Here is a 17003-nt window from a genome sequence, read left to right as displayed (position 1 = left end):
GTTTTATTTTCATTTAAAACACTTTAAATTAAATTAAAGTAAAAGTGTTGTAAAATCTATATATATATATAATGTTTAATTTTTAAAGTGTCGGATTGTCGGGTCGAGAACTGTGGTTAATTTGGATATATATGTGAGAGTAAATAGATACTTGGGTCGGATTGTGGGTTGACCCGCCCATAAACTTAAAATGGTTAAAAATAAAACTAAAAATGTTATAAGTATGTTTCGAAATTGCAACCAAACAAATAAATATAACCATTTAACCAACTAAGCTAATAACACTTTATATTTTAAATTCAACACCAAATTAGATGAACGCAGAACATTTTAACCATATAAGTTCAATTTTTTAACTAACTAACTATATATATATATATATATATATATATATATATTGATGCTTAATTTTTTAAAGTGTAATTAAGATGTGTTTTTCCGATAGATAATAGACCGGTATCAATTGAAAGTGGTCAAAATATATTTGTATACACAAAATTATAAAATTATTTTAACAATCATAAGTGGTCTAGCGGTTAAAGTGTTAACATTTCATACTAGTGACTAAAGACCCTTACAAAAGAAGTAATTATTGTATGTGAGTGCGCGGACCTTGGTAGTTGAAACGAAAGTGAGAATGTTAGCTTGAGTAACGCAAACATTGGTGAAAAAAACCTAAAAGTTTGTTTATGGAGAAAATGTTGGCTTGACTAATGCAAATATTGGTGATAAAAACTAAGGTTTGTCAATGGAGGGAATGTTGACTTGAGTAACACAAACTTTGATGATACTTAAGGGTTTATGCCTAAAAATGTTATCGAATGTTTAAAATACATCATCGAATTTGGTTATTAAATAATCAAAATTATTATATATAAAAAGAAATATAAAAAACTTAAATGAATTGGTTTGATAATTTTTTTAATATTTTTATTTTCTTAATTATTAAATAAAAAAATATTAAATTAAATTATAAAGTTATATTTTTAACCGTAATTTTTTTCTTGGATTTTTATATATTACTAGTGGGAGTTACACGCTACGTATTAGTTTCCAAAATTCAAAGTTTTACACAACTTATCATTTATTGACAAACAATCAAATTTACAAATATAAAAAACAATAACTTGCACCCTTAAAATAACAAATAAAATAACAAAATTAACTGAAACTTTAACCATATAAAAATGTTCACATTATGCAGCTCTTATTGTTCACATGCGTCCTTTCATAATTATATCATTTCTGAAATATTATAATATACTCTATATTAAACCGATTATAATGTATAATATACTCTATATTAAATAATATACTCTATATTAAACCGATTATAATAACATGAATATCCTTAAAATAAAATAATAATAATAATAATGATATATAATATTTTTTAAATAGAATGGTGCTAAATTACTTATTAATTAAGTAAAAGAATAACAAATACATTTATTGGTATTTTGTATCCATATTAGACTCATATTAAAAGATATATAATTCTTATACCATAAATATATTTTATGATAACTCATTTTGAATAGCACTATCATAGGGTAAAAGTCGGAAAAATAGTAAAAATACCGGATCTAAATATGTTTAAATATAGTAATAGATAAGACCAAAAATAAAATAAAAATATAATATAAAATAAAATAAAAAATGCAATTTGGAATGGATTATGTGGGTTATATTAATTTGATTTGAGTATATCTTATCTTATTTTATATTATTATATTTCAATTGAATTTAATGAAAATTAATTACATATGAAAAAAATAGAGGAGAGAAGGTCAACCACTCCGCTATGTTCGTCCACCCACTAACCCACACCTCACGGCCCAATTCCCACAAGCCCCATTTTTAATCCCCTTTTCCCACGACATAATATTTTTACAAAAATAAATATTTACACAAATTTTTGTCTATATATTGTATATGGTTGGTTAGAGATTTCCATCTTCCATCTTCCATCTTCTCTGTATTTTGATCAACCATGGCAACCTCTCTTAGATTCTCCCTTGTTCTTCTTTTCATCTGTTTCCGGCTAGCTCTTTCCGACTCCGTCGCCGCCTCCGTCGCTGTCAACTACGGCCGAATAGCCGACAATCTACCTCCCCCATCTCAAGTTGCCCAGCTTCTCAAATCTCATGGCCTCACCAAAGCCAAACTCTTTGACACAGACTCCAGCGTTCTCTCCGCCTTCTCAACCGCCGGTATCTCTTTCGTCGTCAGTCTTCCCAACCAGCTTCTCTCCTCCGCAGCCGCACCCAACACTTCATTCACCGACAACTGGGTTCAATCCAACATCCTTCCCTACAAACAAATCATAGAAGCAATCGCAGTCGGTAATGAAGTCTTTGTCGATCCACAAAACACAACTCAATTCCTAGTTCCCGCCATGAATAACATCCATTCTTCTCTTGTTAAACTCGGTCTCGATACTTCCATCAAGATCTCTTCTCCCATCGCTCTCTCCGCCCTCGCCAGCTCATACCCATCCTCTTCCGGTTCATTCAAACCCGAACTCATCGAATCGGTTATCAAACCCATGCTCAGTTTCCTCAAACAAACAAATTCATCCCTCATGGTTAATGTCTATCCTTTCTTTGCGTATAAAGACAATTCCAACACCATCTCTCTCGATTACGCCCTGTTTAAGGATAACGCCGGAGTCGTAGACTCCGGCAACGGCCTACGTTACAAGAGTCTGTTCGACGCCCAAATCGACGCAGTATACGCCGCCATGGATGCTCTCCAGTTCAACGACGTAAAGATTGTTGTCTCCGAAACAGGATGGCCTTCGAAGGGAGACGAGAACGAGACAGGGGCAGGGAAAGAAAACGCGGCTGCATATATTGGAAATCTCGTACGTCGCGTCCTGACCGGAGGAGGGAGTCCCCGGAGGCCTAACGAGCCGTTGAACGTGTATTTGTTTGCTTTGTTCAACGAGGATCAGAAGAACGGTCCGATTTCTGAGCGTAATTATGGGCTGTTTTATCCGAACAAAGAAAGAGTGTACGATGTGCCTCTGACATTGGCTGAGTTGAAGGGACAGAGTAATGCAAACGGAAGCACGACGTCAAAGACACAGATTCCGGCACCTGCGGCTGCGCCGACATCATCGGGTGAAACGTGGTGCGTTGCTAACGTGAACGTGGGTGAAAAGAAGTTGCAGGAGGCGCTAGATTACGCTTGTGGTGAAGGGGGTGCAGACTGTAGTGTGATCGAGGAAGGAGCTGCTTGTTTTAATCCTAATACAACTGAGGCCCACGCTTCCTATGCCTTCAATAGCTACTATCAGCTTAAGTCACGTGCCACTGGCACGTGTGATTTTGGTGGGGCAGGTTACTTGGTCACCCAACCTCCAAGTAAGTAACCGTCATCATTTTCTCCTTTTTATTATTATTATTATTATTAATATTAATAAATATGTTATGTTGTCTTAACAGGGTTTGGAAAATGCGAATTCCCAACCAGATACTGATAATTGATGATGCAAGAAGTTAAAGGACATGGATATTTCTATTTTAATATTGGTTATTCATTTTCATATTCATACTATTATTGTTATTTTATAATTTCGAAAGAGAGACGTAGCATTATTATAATCAGTAGATGATGATATTGATAGCTAGGTATGATTATTACAAATTGGAATTTTTATTTTTCTTACCTACTCTGTTTCATATTATTGCACCCACCCACTTTATCCATATGTTTTGATATTTATGGTCCATATGAACTCTTCAACCGCTATTATCCATGAGTTGCAATATATTATTTAATTTATATATAATAGAAAAATGAAAATGTATCAAATGTGAATGAAAATAATATTTGATAAACTGGTGGTGACAATCCTATTCATGAGGAAGACAAAGTCATCTAAATAACTTCTGAAAATATGCCATATGAAAAGGGAGAATTGTTCACACCATGGTCCATGATGAGATGTTCATTTCATGAAATGAAGAGACGGATATGATTCACTAATGTCCATAATGTTGTTCATCGGAAATACTTTTTAGAACGTTGAGAGAAAAGAAGTAAAAAAAGACATGCATGCATGCACAAAACAAGAGACAAGTCGTGATGTTTACAGAATACTTTCACAAAAGAAGAGACAAGTTATAAGTACTATGTAAAAATTTCATTGTGGAATAAATTGTGATGGCCGGAAAGAATTCACTTCTTTGGTGTTGTGAGGTGACCTTTTTGGTTTTCTTTTTGATGACTAATTTGATGTTTTTGTTGTTGATTCACAAGTTTCTTTTTATATATGTAAGAGTTTCTGGTTTGTTATGTCTCGTTTTATGGACGGTTACAATTCATCTTTACTTCATTCACATAGTATCAATTTTTGATCAAATAATTCATGAAATTGGTTGTAAGTTGAAAAAAAAAAATAAGGTTCATCCATGCATACATCTGAAGACTCCCTTAGTTATGCCAATTAAAAGTGTGAAATTTTGAAATGAGCAAAAACCAAAAACTTACACAGTACATGCATGCAAACCTCATAAGACATTTTGAAATTTAGAGTTGGAGTTGGGAACTTTCTATACTAATTTTTATGATAATTTTGTCTTCATTTATTTTATTACTTTATTACAATTTATTGAAATAAATAATATATTAAATTGTAACAACATTATATAAATAAATAAGGCCTTCTTATGGCAAATGACATATACCAAATAAAAAAGAGAGAAGACTATCTAATTTGAAAATCTTTATTAATTGATGAATTTAAAATTATTACTTTTCATCTATTGTAAATATTTAAATATTAATATATTATATATATTTTTTAAAAAAGGTCCATATATATTATATTATATTATATTATATTATTAAACTCATAATATAATATAATATAATATAATATAATATAATATATTTTGTGAAATATAAATAAGGAAGTTTTATGATTGACTTGAATTTACAATAAAATTTGAATATAAGGAAGTTTTGGGTTTATTTTTATCAAGTTATATTTTATCGGATTTCTAACTTTGTTTGGCTTGATTTCTTTTGCCAGAGTTACTGTTATAAGGTATTGAAATAAATAATATATTAAATTATAACAAAATTATATAAATAAATAATATAATAAAGATGAGGTCGCTCGCCAATACTAATTTTTCATCTTTTCTTTTCTCAACTACCTCCTAGGACTTCCTTTTTTCATTTTTTTTTTCTCAACTGTCTCTTGGTAAACAACTAAATAAATAAATATAAGCCTGTTGGTTTAAAAAAAAGGAAACAGACAAATATATTTGATTTTATTTTGATGGTCATGTCTTTCTATTATTTGGGTTTGGTAGTTTAGGTAAGGAAAACATTAAGCCCAATCAATCGACTAGCTATTTATATTTTATCATATCACTCTCACAAAAGTCAAATATCATGTTTTATTAAATTTTGGAGTATCAAATAAGAAGAAATTGAGGATGTTCTATTTTTGAAAGAATAAATTATTTCATTAGTCTCAATATTTAGAAGATCTAGGTGAATAACCAAATCATTACAAAAAAATTAGGACATTACTTGTTATAAGTTTCAAATTACCAAAGTGAGGAAAATATAGTTCACCCAAGATTCACACTACATGAACCAAAATCAACACAATATTTAATACCTTTGTTACAAAGTATTGAAGATGTTGTTACATTGTTCAAAATTATGGCAATTAATTGACTATAAGGTCCCTGAATATATATTATAAAAAATAAAAAATTGACTGGGCTGGGCTTTAACCCCACAGCCCGTCTCTGAATAAAACAAGTCTCTTCTTATATTATTGATTGTATTAAAATGATGAGTCATGAGACTCATGACAAATATCTTTGTTTTTTTAAAGGTTAATCTCACTTTTATCTTATGTCTTCAAAGACTCCACAAAAAAAGGAATTCAGTTGACATATGTAGGCAGGAGGTAATGTGTTAAGGCAACCTAAGTTTCAGTTGTCCTTTTTTTTTAATATATAATAGTATTGTTAATTATATATTATATTATATTAAATATATATTATATATTATATATTATATATAATATATATATATATATATTTTATTTTTTTCTTCTTTATTATAATATATTAACTATTTATATTTTATATTTTATATATATAAATATTAGTTATATAATTAATTAATTATAGAAGAATGATTATAAACTCAGCGAAAATAAGTCCACGAATCCGACATGGCCTGTCATGTTGCCCCCAAGTCCCGAAACGCTCATTTTGGGTCCCAAAACGGTAATTTCGGGACATATATATATATTTTATATCCCGAAATGGCCGTTTCAGAACATTTTTATTTTCTCTCCTCTATCCACGTGCGTTTCGGGACACAAAATTAGCGTTTCGAGACATTTTTAATTTTCTCTCCCATATTCACGGGTATTTCGGGACATTTTTAAAATTTTATATCCTACCCACATGGCATGCCGCGTCGATTTGTGTACTTATTTTTTTTGAAATTTTCGCTAAGTTTATCATTTTTCTTAATTATATTTCACAGTTTTTCAATCTTTTAACCCTAAACCATATTATTTGAGTGCGCCCATCATTCACTATTTTTTATTGTCAGTTTCTAGTCCAATAAAATTTTAACCCTAAATCCCTACTTTAACCTTAAATTTCTACTTTGACCAACATTTTTTTATGTTAATATTATCTGTACATTATAAAAAAAAAAACATACAAACAAATTATTTACCATTTTAGAAAACAATAAATTTGTATTGGTACACCCCCGGTGACCCATCCTAGCCTTTGGATCGAATCCATTCCAATATGATTACAGCTCATTTTCACTAGGTAATAAATATAGAAACGGCATGGCCCGGCAGAAAAATTAGGTAGTGAACGTGACAAATATGTGAAACACACTAATTAATTAAAGTAGGTACTATTAATTCATTTACTTTACTTGTAGAAGAAGGTATCCTTATAATTTGTTTGCCATGTGTAACTGCAGATTGCATATGGCAACTACAATATCATATCATAATTAAGGACCGAAGTAATTAATATATGTATTATGTAAAAAGTGAGTTAGGTATATTTTAGGGAGGAATACAAATGAGTAAAGGAGTAGAGTTGCTCGTTTATATTTAGGCATAATAAAAAATTTGTTTGAACTTGTTCGTTAATTTTAAGTTCACGATTTTATGTGTTTTTAAATAATTACGATTTTATACGATATTACATGAAAAATAAAATGAAAAAAATATTATTTATTCAAATAAATAAATTAATATAATTAATTTTGTAAATATAACATTAATGTTATGTTAGGATGTAATTTACTTATTATTATATTTTAATTAATTTTATATTTAGATATATATTAATAAAATTGTCAATATATAAAATTCCTAATTATATATAAATAATAATAATATATAACTAACATTTTTTAATTAAATTCTTACGATGGTAAGTAAATTCTCAATTTTATAAGTTTACGACTACAATCGATTTTAAGTAAATTTTCGATTTTGACTATTTGAATTTAGAGACTCGTTATTGGGCTCACGAATATTTTCGTTTGGTGACTCATTTATGGACTCATAAATATATTCGTTTAAAAGTTTCGTTTAAAACATCGTTTAATATTTATTAATAAATTATTATTTAATAACTCTAAAAAATGTAGTGTTCTTCAACTAACGTAAAGTCTTCTTCTAGGTCGTAAATGAACCGAGTTCGAACAATTCGTGAACCCAATTAAATACATAATTGGTCGAGCTCGAGCTTTAATATAAAAGTTTTAATCGAGCTACACGAGTCGAGCTCGAGTTTGAAACTGTTCAACTCAACTCGGCTCGTTTACCACCCTAATATTAGGTTACCAGAAACTAACAAATCAAAAAGCACATATTTTAAAAAATTCTTTTTAAAAAATACAATAGAATTAAGACAAATAATTAATAACATTAAGAAAAAAAAATTACAACCAAATAAATAAATTTTTTTATTGATGAAATATGTGTATAGAGAGAGAGAGACAGCATCTATGCTAAAATCTATTTTATATAAAAGCAATCCCATAATTTCTACATTTGGTTAAGTATCATTCTTTCTTTCTTTCAAACAAAAAAAAACAAAGGTTGTCTCATTTTATTTTTACTTAGATTTGAGTTAACATTATATTATGTTCAATTTGGTATTATGTTTAACCGCAATGGATTTGTCGTTATTCGAATAATATTATTAACTTTTGGTGGATCGTTTGCTACTTATATTTGTGGATTGTTCTAGTGATTTTTTTTCAAGTATGTGTCCATCGTATTCTTAGAAAAAAAGATTGAATGCAACTTTTAGATCTGAAGTTATTTCTCATCTGTTTAATTGAATTCTCATTATTTTGACCATAATTGTAAATGATTAGTTATACTTGATATAATTTTTTTCACCGTTGCTTACCAACTCACGGGCGAAGACAATTTTCACTACTGTCTAAAATATTTGATTGAGATTTTTCGTATATCGTTTAATTGATTTGTTCGACTTATCTCCGTGCTTCATCACTCATCCTTATGGGAATTTAAACGAGTCCTCTTTGAAGTTAGGTTAAAAAAATGCAACATTGTTGGATCATCTTTACTGTAATTATAATTTTTAAAAATTTAATATATTATTTAATATCTAAATTATTATTTTTTTATAAAGATAAATTATTTTATAAATTAACCAAAAATGTCATTACAAATATAAAAAAATGCTTAGAGAATATGACATCAGTTATTGTATTTACGTCAAATTCAACCAACTAGAAGAACATTGTCCAAGAGTTATCGATTTCGCGTCTCCTTATTTAATTATTTATATTATGTATATGTTATAGTGTATTATTACCAGGGTCGGCCCTGGGTAAGCCGGCAAGCACTCGGACTCGGGCTATCGGACTCGGGCTAAGGCAGTCCATTTGTTAAAAATATTAAAATATTTAGTTATATTTATTGAAATTTTAAATATAAATGGTTGTAGCTTGGTGGTTCAAAATATGTATTTAAAGTTTTAATGTGGTTATGATTCAAATTTCACCAAAAATTATTTTTTTTTTTAATAATTTTTAAAACTAGACTTAGGGCAACAAAAAGTATATCAAAATTTTTCTACCGAGGCTAGGACAGCCCAAATCTCGGGACCGATTATTACCAATTAATTTTGGATATCTAACTTTTTTTTTTTTTTATTAATTTGAACTAACTCTTTATCAAAATAAATAAAATAAAAAATCAATATTTTTATTGAAAATTATATATAAGACTAATTAATTATTCTTTTAAATAAATGTCTAAAACCCTTGATCACCTGATATCATGAAGACGCTTAGTCCGAGAAGATAAATTTATGTTTTTTTTCCTCTATTTGAACCATGAGAAAATGATTGATCTCCCATCTTGACCAAATTTCATTTTTTTTTTTTATAAAATTGTATGAATAGTTAAGTGGTATCATATTATTGAAGACAACAATAACCAATTATAAATAAATATAAATTAATGCACCTCTTTCCTTCTTTCTCATTGTTTCTTTATGAAATTTCAGTGCAAAACAAATGGAATATTTAACCCTAGCTAGGTACAAAATAACCCTTGTTCTTTCTTAATGTACGTTATTCCAAGTCATAACATTTTGATTAGAAATCTGTCTGGATGTGTATAATTATAGTTATAGGAATTAAATTATCATGTTTGAAGAATCATGAAATTTTATTTCGATTTAGGAAGATGAAATCGAAAAAAAACAAAACACACACACATTCAATTTCATTATAATTATTAAATAGAAACAAACAAATCAGTTTAAATTAAACACAATTTATATTATTATTCCGACTTAAATATAAAAGGATAAGAAAAAGAAAAGGCGTGGTAATGTTACGTAAGAGAGATGAAGGGGTGAATTTGGAACATTCCAGAATAGGTGACATAATTTAGAAAAGATAAATAGAAGCGGGACCCATTAGGAGGTTGTGGATAGGGACGAAGCCTCCAAATTCTAACCGCCTTCTTTGAGAAACAGCCGTAAAACGCGGCGAATGGATAAAATCCGGTCCCACAAAATTCTTGTCCCCCCTTTCCGCCGCGCCTCATCCTATCAATTATTATAAACCCATAATACCCCTATACTCGTCACACCAACCAAATGTAGCATGATTTTTAGCCATAACCGCTATAAAAATTAAATATAAATTACCTTTTAATTTTCTCAAAATCCCCTGTTTTTTAAAACTAAATATAGAGATTGCCCACATAAATGGGAGTAGTAGAAGAAGGTCCTAGAATGTCGGTCAAGATGGGTCAAATGGACCGACTGGTGCTCTGCTATTGACACGTGGCCTCGGAGTTGGGTGGGACGTGGAAAAAAGTAGAGAAGAATGGAGACAAAATCCAAAAAGGTCCCCCCGTCCCTCTCCTCTTGGATATTATTGTCTACTTTATAATTATATCCATACTAGTAATAAATGCCACGTTACTTTTTTTCTTCTTTTCATTTGTAAATAAATTTATTTGTATTGAGAATGACCTCAAGGCTCGATGAAATAAATTGAAGATAAAAAAATGATGATTTTGAGAATGAGAGAATTTTTTTATTTTAAAAAGATTTTAAAATTATTAATATTTATAAATAAGATAAATAATAATATTTTAGTTAATAAATTAAATAATTTGATGAATGAGAGAAAATAAAATAATGTTATTTTTTTGAGTTATTTAAATAACTCAAAACCAAACTATTTTTTATTTAAAAAAAACAAACAAACTATTTTTTCTTATCCTTAATCTTACATTTAAGCTACACATCACTTTAAATAAATAAATTTGTCTTAAATTAAATGATTTGATAAATGAGAAAGAAAATAAAATGATGTTATTTTTTAAAGTTATTTAAATAACCCAAAACCAAACTATTTTTTTATTTAAAAAAGAAACCAAACTATTTTATCTTATCCTTAATCTTATATTTAAGCTACACATCACTTTAAATAAATAAATTTGTCTTTACCAATAATTTGTTTCATCTTTTGTTATTTAAAAATAAATAAAGTAAAAATTCAAAATTTTGTTAAAAAATAAAAAATTATTTGAAACTATTCTGATTAAATTAATATATATATATATATATTAAAATTACCAACTTAAAAATACTTAAAAATAGTAATGAAATAGATAATATTTTAAACATAACTATAAAAATATAAAATTAGAACAATAAAAAAGTTAATTTTGTACAAATATATCGAGTAATGACATTCTATAATTAAACATAATAGAAGGTTAAGATAATAACATTTTATTGGATTCAATGCAAAACTTAAACCCAAAATTACATTTTTTAAATATATTTTTATATTTAAAATATCATTTTCATCATTATTTTAGTAATCTAATGGATTATTTAGTGTTTTGATAATTAAAATGATAAGTAATTTAATAAAAATAAATAAATAATCAAATCATCTAAAATCAAACCAGCTCTATTAAGGGACCACAATTATGATATGAAATTAAGATATGCATAAATTTATATTTAATAAAAAAACAGCTAGTTAGATTCAAATTAATAAAGATATTATTAAACATCATATTTTATTACATATAGGGGCAAATATGCATATAGCTATGAAAGTCTAGTAAAATTAAAAATATAAAAATAGGAACGTGGGAAATCTTATCCGAAAGAGCTTGCCAGGTAGGAAAGAGGTGATGTGGGGACCACATCGCATACGCCGTAATCCCGTCCCCGTGTTCTCTGCCCCCTATAAATTTAATCCTTTTTATTATTTTGATGTTCTCTATTTCATTTTATATAAAAATAAATTATAAATAATTGAGATTAACAGTGATTATTTCAAATATTACAAAAAAAAATATATATTTAATTTTAATACTTGATTAGCAAAATCTAGAAAAACAACAATTCTTACTTATATAATTGGTAGTCTATAGATTTCAATAACTAAAGTGGCATGGGATTTTTAAGAAATAAAAAATTACTTGTCCAAACTTTATCTACTACTGGTTAACTAAACCTTAATAAATAAATAAATAAAAGAGAGGATAATTAAATTAATATTTAGTGGATAATATATTTTAATAAGACTAAATCAATTCTTATCTTTTATCCACCACACCAACAACACCACCAATTAGCTGTCTATGTGAACACTAGTCATGATTTCGGTCATACAACCTATTAAATTTACATTCTTGTCCTTACATGCACTTGGAACAGATAGTTCAAGATTTGGATAAAATAAATAAAATATACTAAGAAAAATAGGAATGTGTTGTTAATAAAGGAATAAAATTATCTTTCTATATTTGGACTAACATTTACATTGTCATTTAAAAAAAAGTGAAAAAATATATTATCTAAAAGTGGGAGGGTAATTTGGATAATATACATCCAAGGGTTAAAATTATTATTATTATTAACACAGTGAGATTCGTCTTCTTCTTCTTCTCTCACTATATCCAAACATCTTTATAGTATGCTTTGATCTTGTTCCTCTTACCATTTTCCGCATCCGTTGCAATTGCAGAAATACGAAAGCTTTCATCGTCATTATCATCACCGTTCATCTCGTTGAAACAGACCAAATCAGCCATTTATGGTGAGTTCAACCGAGGTGTTTCCTGTTGATTTGATCTTACAATTGTTTTTCTCTTCTTTCTGCTCTCAACTATTGTTGTTGGAAAGACCAGTTATCTGTTCATCCTTTTTGTTTACATGTTCTGGTCAAGTACAGAGGGAGGATGAAGATGTAGTGATTCTATTGAACTAGAGATTAATTAATTTTGGGTTTTCGATTTTTTCAAGATATCATTATCAATTCCTGTAATGGGTGTTTAGTGTTTGTTCATATTTTTAGATCTGGAGCTTTCAGTTCCAATCTCACCTTTTGAACAAGCCTGCTTTAGGACCTAAATTTTCAATAAGTTTGACTTTGAGTAGAAAGGATAGATAGAAACAGGCATGAATGTATTAAACCGAGATTTCAGTAAAATTTGTTTTAGATTGATTCTTCCCAAAATGAATTTGATATTTTTTTCAGCTTTTGTTGAAATGAAGACCACTTGAATGCAAGTCAGGCTTGATCCAATCTATAATCCAGTTTATGATCTTATCCAGCCACCATTTTATTTGTCAAATTCAATTGTGACGTCATCTTGCCACATTTTTTGACCAAGTGAAAATGTGTATTTATAAATTAATGGTTTTTCATTGGGTCTGGTCACAACTATAATCATCAGTTCATTTTCCAAATGAAACTGTCATCTATTTCAGCAAATTTGCCAAATTAATTGATGTGTTCTCTTTGGGATCAAGTCACCTGCAGTTTTTTGTTTTTGATAAGCACAATGACCTCTTTTGTGTATTCTTTTTCTGATTGATGTTACTAACGTTTTGTCTTTCTGATTTGAATCTATTTCAGTTGCAGTATAAATATACATCAAGGTCTTTCTTGTAGTTCTTTGTTGTATCTTTAGTAAAAAAGCCATGACATTTAGATCATCCACAAGTTTCCTAGAGTTGGCTTGTAAGGATCTCATGAATGTTCCCCAGACTCCTCGAACTCTTCCTAAGGTGATGACTGTTCCTGGCATCATCTCTGATCTAGAGGACGATTCAGACACCACAATGTCATCATGCCGCGAGCGAAAGATTATTGTGGGAAATATGCTGCCTTTGCAAGTACACAAAGATGTTGAAACTTCCAAATGGTATTTCAGTTGGGATGAAGACTCTCTTCTGTTACAAATGAAGGATGGTTTTCCACCTGGGACTGAGGTCATATACGTAGGTTCTCTCAAGGTAGAAGTAGATGCAAGTGAACACGACGAAGTTGCTCAGATACTTCTAGACAATTTCAATTGTGTGCCAACTTTCCTTCCTCACGACCTTTATAAAAAGTTCTATCACGGTTTCTGCAAACAGCAGCTATGGCCTCTATTTCATTACATGCTGCCCATGTGTCCAGATCACGGCGAACGCTTTAACCGTCAACATTGGCAAGCTTATGTATCTGCTAATAAAATATTTGCAGACAAAGTTATGGAAATTATTAACCCAGAAGATGATTACGTTTGGCTTCAAGATTATCACCTTATGGTTCTTCCTACATTCCTGCGTAAGAGCTACCATCGTGTTAAGATTGGTTTCTTCCTTCACAGTCCTTTCCCTTCATCTGAGATATACCGCACCTTACCTGTCCGCGATGAAGTTCTGAAAGGATTGCTGAATTGCGATCTAATTGGGTTTCAAACGTTTGATTACGCACGTCACTTCCTGTCATGCTGCAGTAGGATGTTGGGCCTCAACTATGAATCCAAACGAGGACATATCGGTCTTGACTATTTCGGTCGTACTGTTTACATTAAAATCCTACCTGTTGGTATTCATATGGGTCAACTCGAAACTGTGATGAATCTTCCTTCTACATCCGCAACTGTGAAAGAAATTACTGAGCGGTACAAAGGAAAAAAAATGATTATTGGCGTCGATGACATGGATATCTTCAAGGGAATCAGTTTAAAACTTCTAGCCTTTGAACATCTCTTACACCAGCATCCACATTTACAAGGCCAATTGGTCTTGGTTCAGATTGTAAATCCTGCAAGAAGTTCAGGGAAAGACGTCCAGGAAGCTAAAAAGGAGACATATTCAGCAGTGAAGAGGATCAATGAGATTTATGGTTCCCCCGATTACGAGCCAGTAGTTCTCATTGACCGTCATGTTCCTCGTTATGAGAAAACCGCCTATTATGCCATGGCAGATTGCTGTATCGTCAATGCAGTTAGAGATGGTCTGAACCTCGTTCCGTACAAGTATACTGTGTGCAGACAGGGATCCCAAGGTAATATAAAATCGGCTGATTCTCCTCGTACTAGTATGCTTGTTGTGTCCGAGTTCATCGGTTGTTCGCCATCTTTGAGTGGAGCAATCAGGGTTAACCCGTGGGACATTGATTCAGTGGCCGAGGCTTTGAAGTCTGCAATCTCCATGCCAGATTCTGAAAAGCACTTGCGGCATGAGAAACATTATCACTATATTACTACTCATGATGTTGCTTACTGGACTCGTAGCTTTATGCAAGATTTAACGAGAGCATGCCAAGAACACTATACAAAGCGGTGCTGGGGAATCGGCCTTGGCCTTGGCTTTAGAGTTATTGCTCTTTCGCCTAACTTTAGGAAGTTGTCTATTGATCTCATTGTCTCTACATATACAAAGACCAAAAGAAGGGCAATATTTTTGGACTATGATGGTACCATTGTTCCTGAAAGCTCTATTAATAAGAGTCCAAGTCCTGAAGTAATTAGTGCCTTGAGTACTCTCAGCAATGATCCTATGAACACTGTGTTTATTGTTAGTGGAAGGGGAAGAAGTTCGTTGAGTGAGTGGCTTTCCCCTTGCGAGAAGCTTGGCATTGCTGCCGAGCATGGTTATTTCATGAGGTATGTCACCGCACCACCATTTTGCTCTCTTTTTTCCTTCTTTTGCAGTTGCCCTGCTTAGGGTGTCTTTGATCAAACTGAAAATTAAGAGTTGAATAAACCTAATGTACAATATAACTTGATATGAATAAAATATGGAATTAATGTCGGGAGAGTACTTAAAAACTATTTTACCCCTTGTAGTAACATAATTTTGAACAGTTTATCAGTTGTGTTTTGTACGTTTTTGACTTATATTACCAAGTTCAGTCATTTTATAGTTTGATGAATTAATTTGAGTTGATAATTGGATTAACAAGTGATAAGTTGTGTTACAAAATACTGACTTAATGATGTTTCCTTGAATTGGCAGGTGGAATAAGAACTGTGAGTGGGAATGCAGTCCGTCTTCAACTGACTTCGAGTGGAAAGAGCTTGTAGAACCAGTGATGAAATCATACACAGAGGCTACAGATGGATCTAGCATAGAGTCGAAAGAGACTGCATTAGTATGGCACCACCAAGATGCGGATCCTGATTTTGGAACATGCCAAGCCAAAGAATTGACGAATCAATTGGAAAATGTACTTGCAAATGAACCTGCAAGTGTCAATAGGGGACAAAATATTGTTGAAGTCAAACCACAAGTAAGATTTCTTTTTCTCTTCTTATCTGACAGACCGAACCAATACCTAGAGAAAATTTACCATGTAATGATTTTTTTTCATGATAATGATTAATGTATGTTGCAGGGAGTGAGCAAAGGATTGGTTGCAGAGAAGGTTCTGTCAACTATGGTTGACAGGCTGACGCCACCAGACTTTGTAATGTGCATTGGAGATGATCGATCAGATGAAGACATGTTTGCTAGAATACTTAATACAGTTTCTGGCCCATTGTTTCCAACTCCACCGGAGATATTTGCGTGCACAGTTGGTCGAAAACCAAGCAAGGCTAAGTATTACCTTGATGATGCTACTGATGTGATTCGTATGCTTAGAGGGCTTGCTAATGCCTCAAGTCCAAAACCCATCCAAACCACACAACACTTCCGGGTTTTATTCGATAATGCATATTGATCATGTCTTTTTGTGTTACAGTTTTGATGACCAGGAAGTATGTTCCTGGTTATGTAATGGCTGTTTATGGGTGAATAGACCTAGAAAAAAAGTGACTTAAACGATCATCTCTGTATATCTTAATTTCAAATATCTTGTATTTTATACATTCATAGTGAGTTTGATTATATGCTCAATGACCTATGAATTACAAATTTCAAACCATTTTTCCTTTTGTCCAAATTATGAAAGAGGTTGTACTTATCATAAACATGTAAAAAGAAGCTGTTTTCAAATAACGTTTTTCAGAGATAAATACATAATAAGTTATAAACAAGTTATGATAATGATTATTATTTTATCTCTTAATAGATTGTACACACATAAAAGAAAAAGAAACATTAACCCATTATTTTTTGGACATGACAAAAAGAAAATGTCTTATAAAAAAATATTGTTTTAAATGGTTCATTAAAGTAATA

The 17003-nt window shown here is 30.6% G+C and overlaps 2 protein-coding genes across 2 annotated transcripts; both read left to right on the top strand.

Moving 5' to 3' along the window:
• Positions 1–1971: 1971 nt before the first annotated feature.
• On the top strand, positions 1972–3650 carry LOC124926270 (glucan endo-1,3-beta-glucosidase 13-like). Its single transcript, XM_047466464.1, has 2 exons — positions 1972–3368; positions 3450–3650. Exons 1-2 carry the CDS (start codon positions 1994–1996, stop codon positions 3482–3484), a joined length of 1410 nt encoding a protein of 469 aa, XP_047322420.1. The 5' UTR covers positions 1972–1993; the 3' UTR covers positions 3485–3650.
• An 8832-nt stretch (positions 3651–12482) lies between these two features.
• On the top strand, positions 12483–16662 carry LOC124927057 (probable alpha,alpha-trehalose-phosphate synthase [UDP-forming] 8). Its single transcript, XM_047467398.1, has 4 exons — positions 12483–12639; positions 13462–15484; positions 15837–16110; positions 16216–16662. The coding sequence occupies exons 2-4, from the start codon at positions 13527–13529 to the stop codon at positions 16540–16542; spliced, it is 2559 nt and encodes an 852-aa protein (XP_047323354.1). The 5' UTR covers positions 12483–12639; positions 13462–13526; the 3' UTR covers positions 16543–16662.
• The last annotated feature ends 341 nt before the right edge of the window (positions 16663–17003 follow it).

This window comes from Impatiens glandulifera, chromosome 2 (assembly GCF_907164915.1).
Source record: "Impatiens glandulifera chromosome 2, dImpGla2.1, whole genome shotgun sequence".
Taxonomy (NCBI): Eukaryota; Viridiplantae; Streptophyta; class Magnoliopsida; order Ericales; family Balsaminaceae; genus Impatiens; species Impatiens glandulifera.
This window is presented reverse-complemented; position numbering and strand designations above follow the sequence as displayed.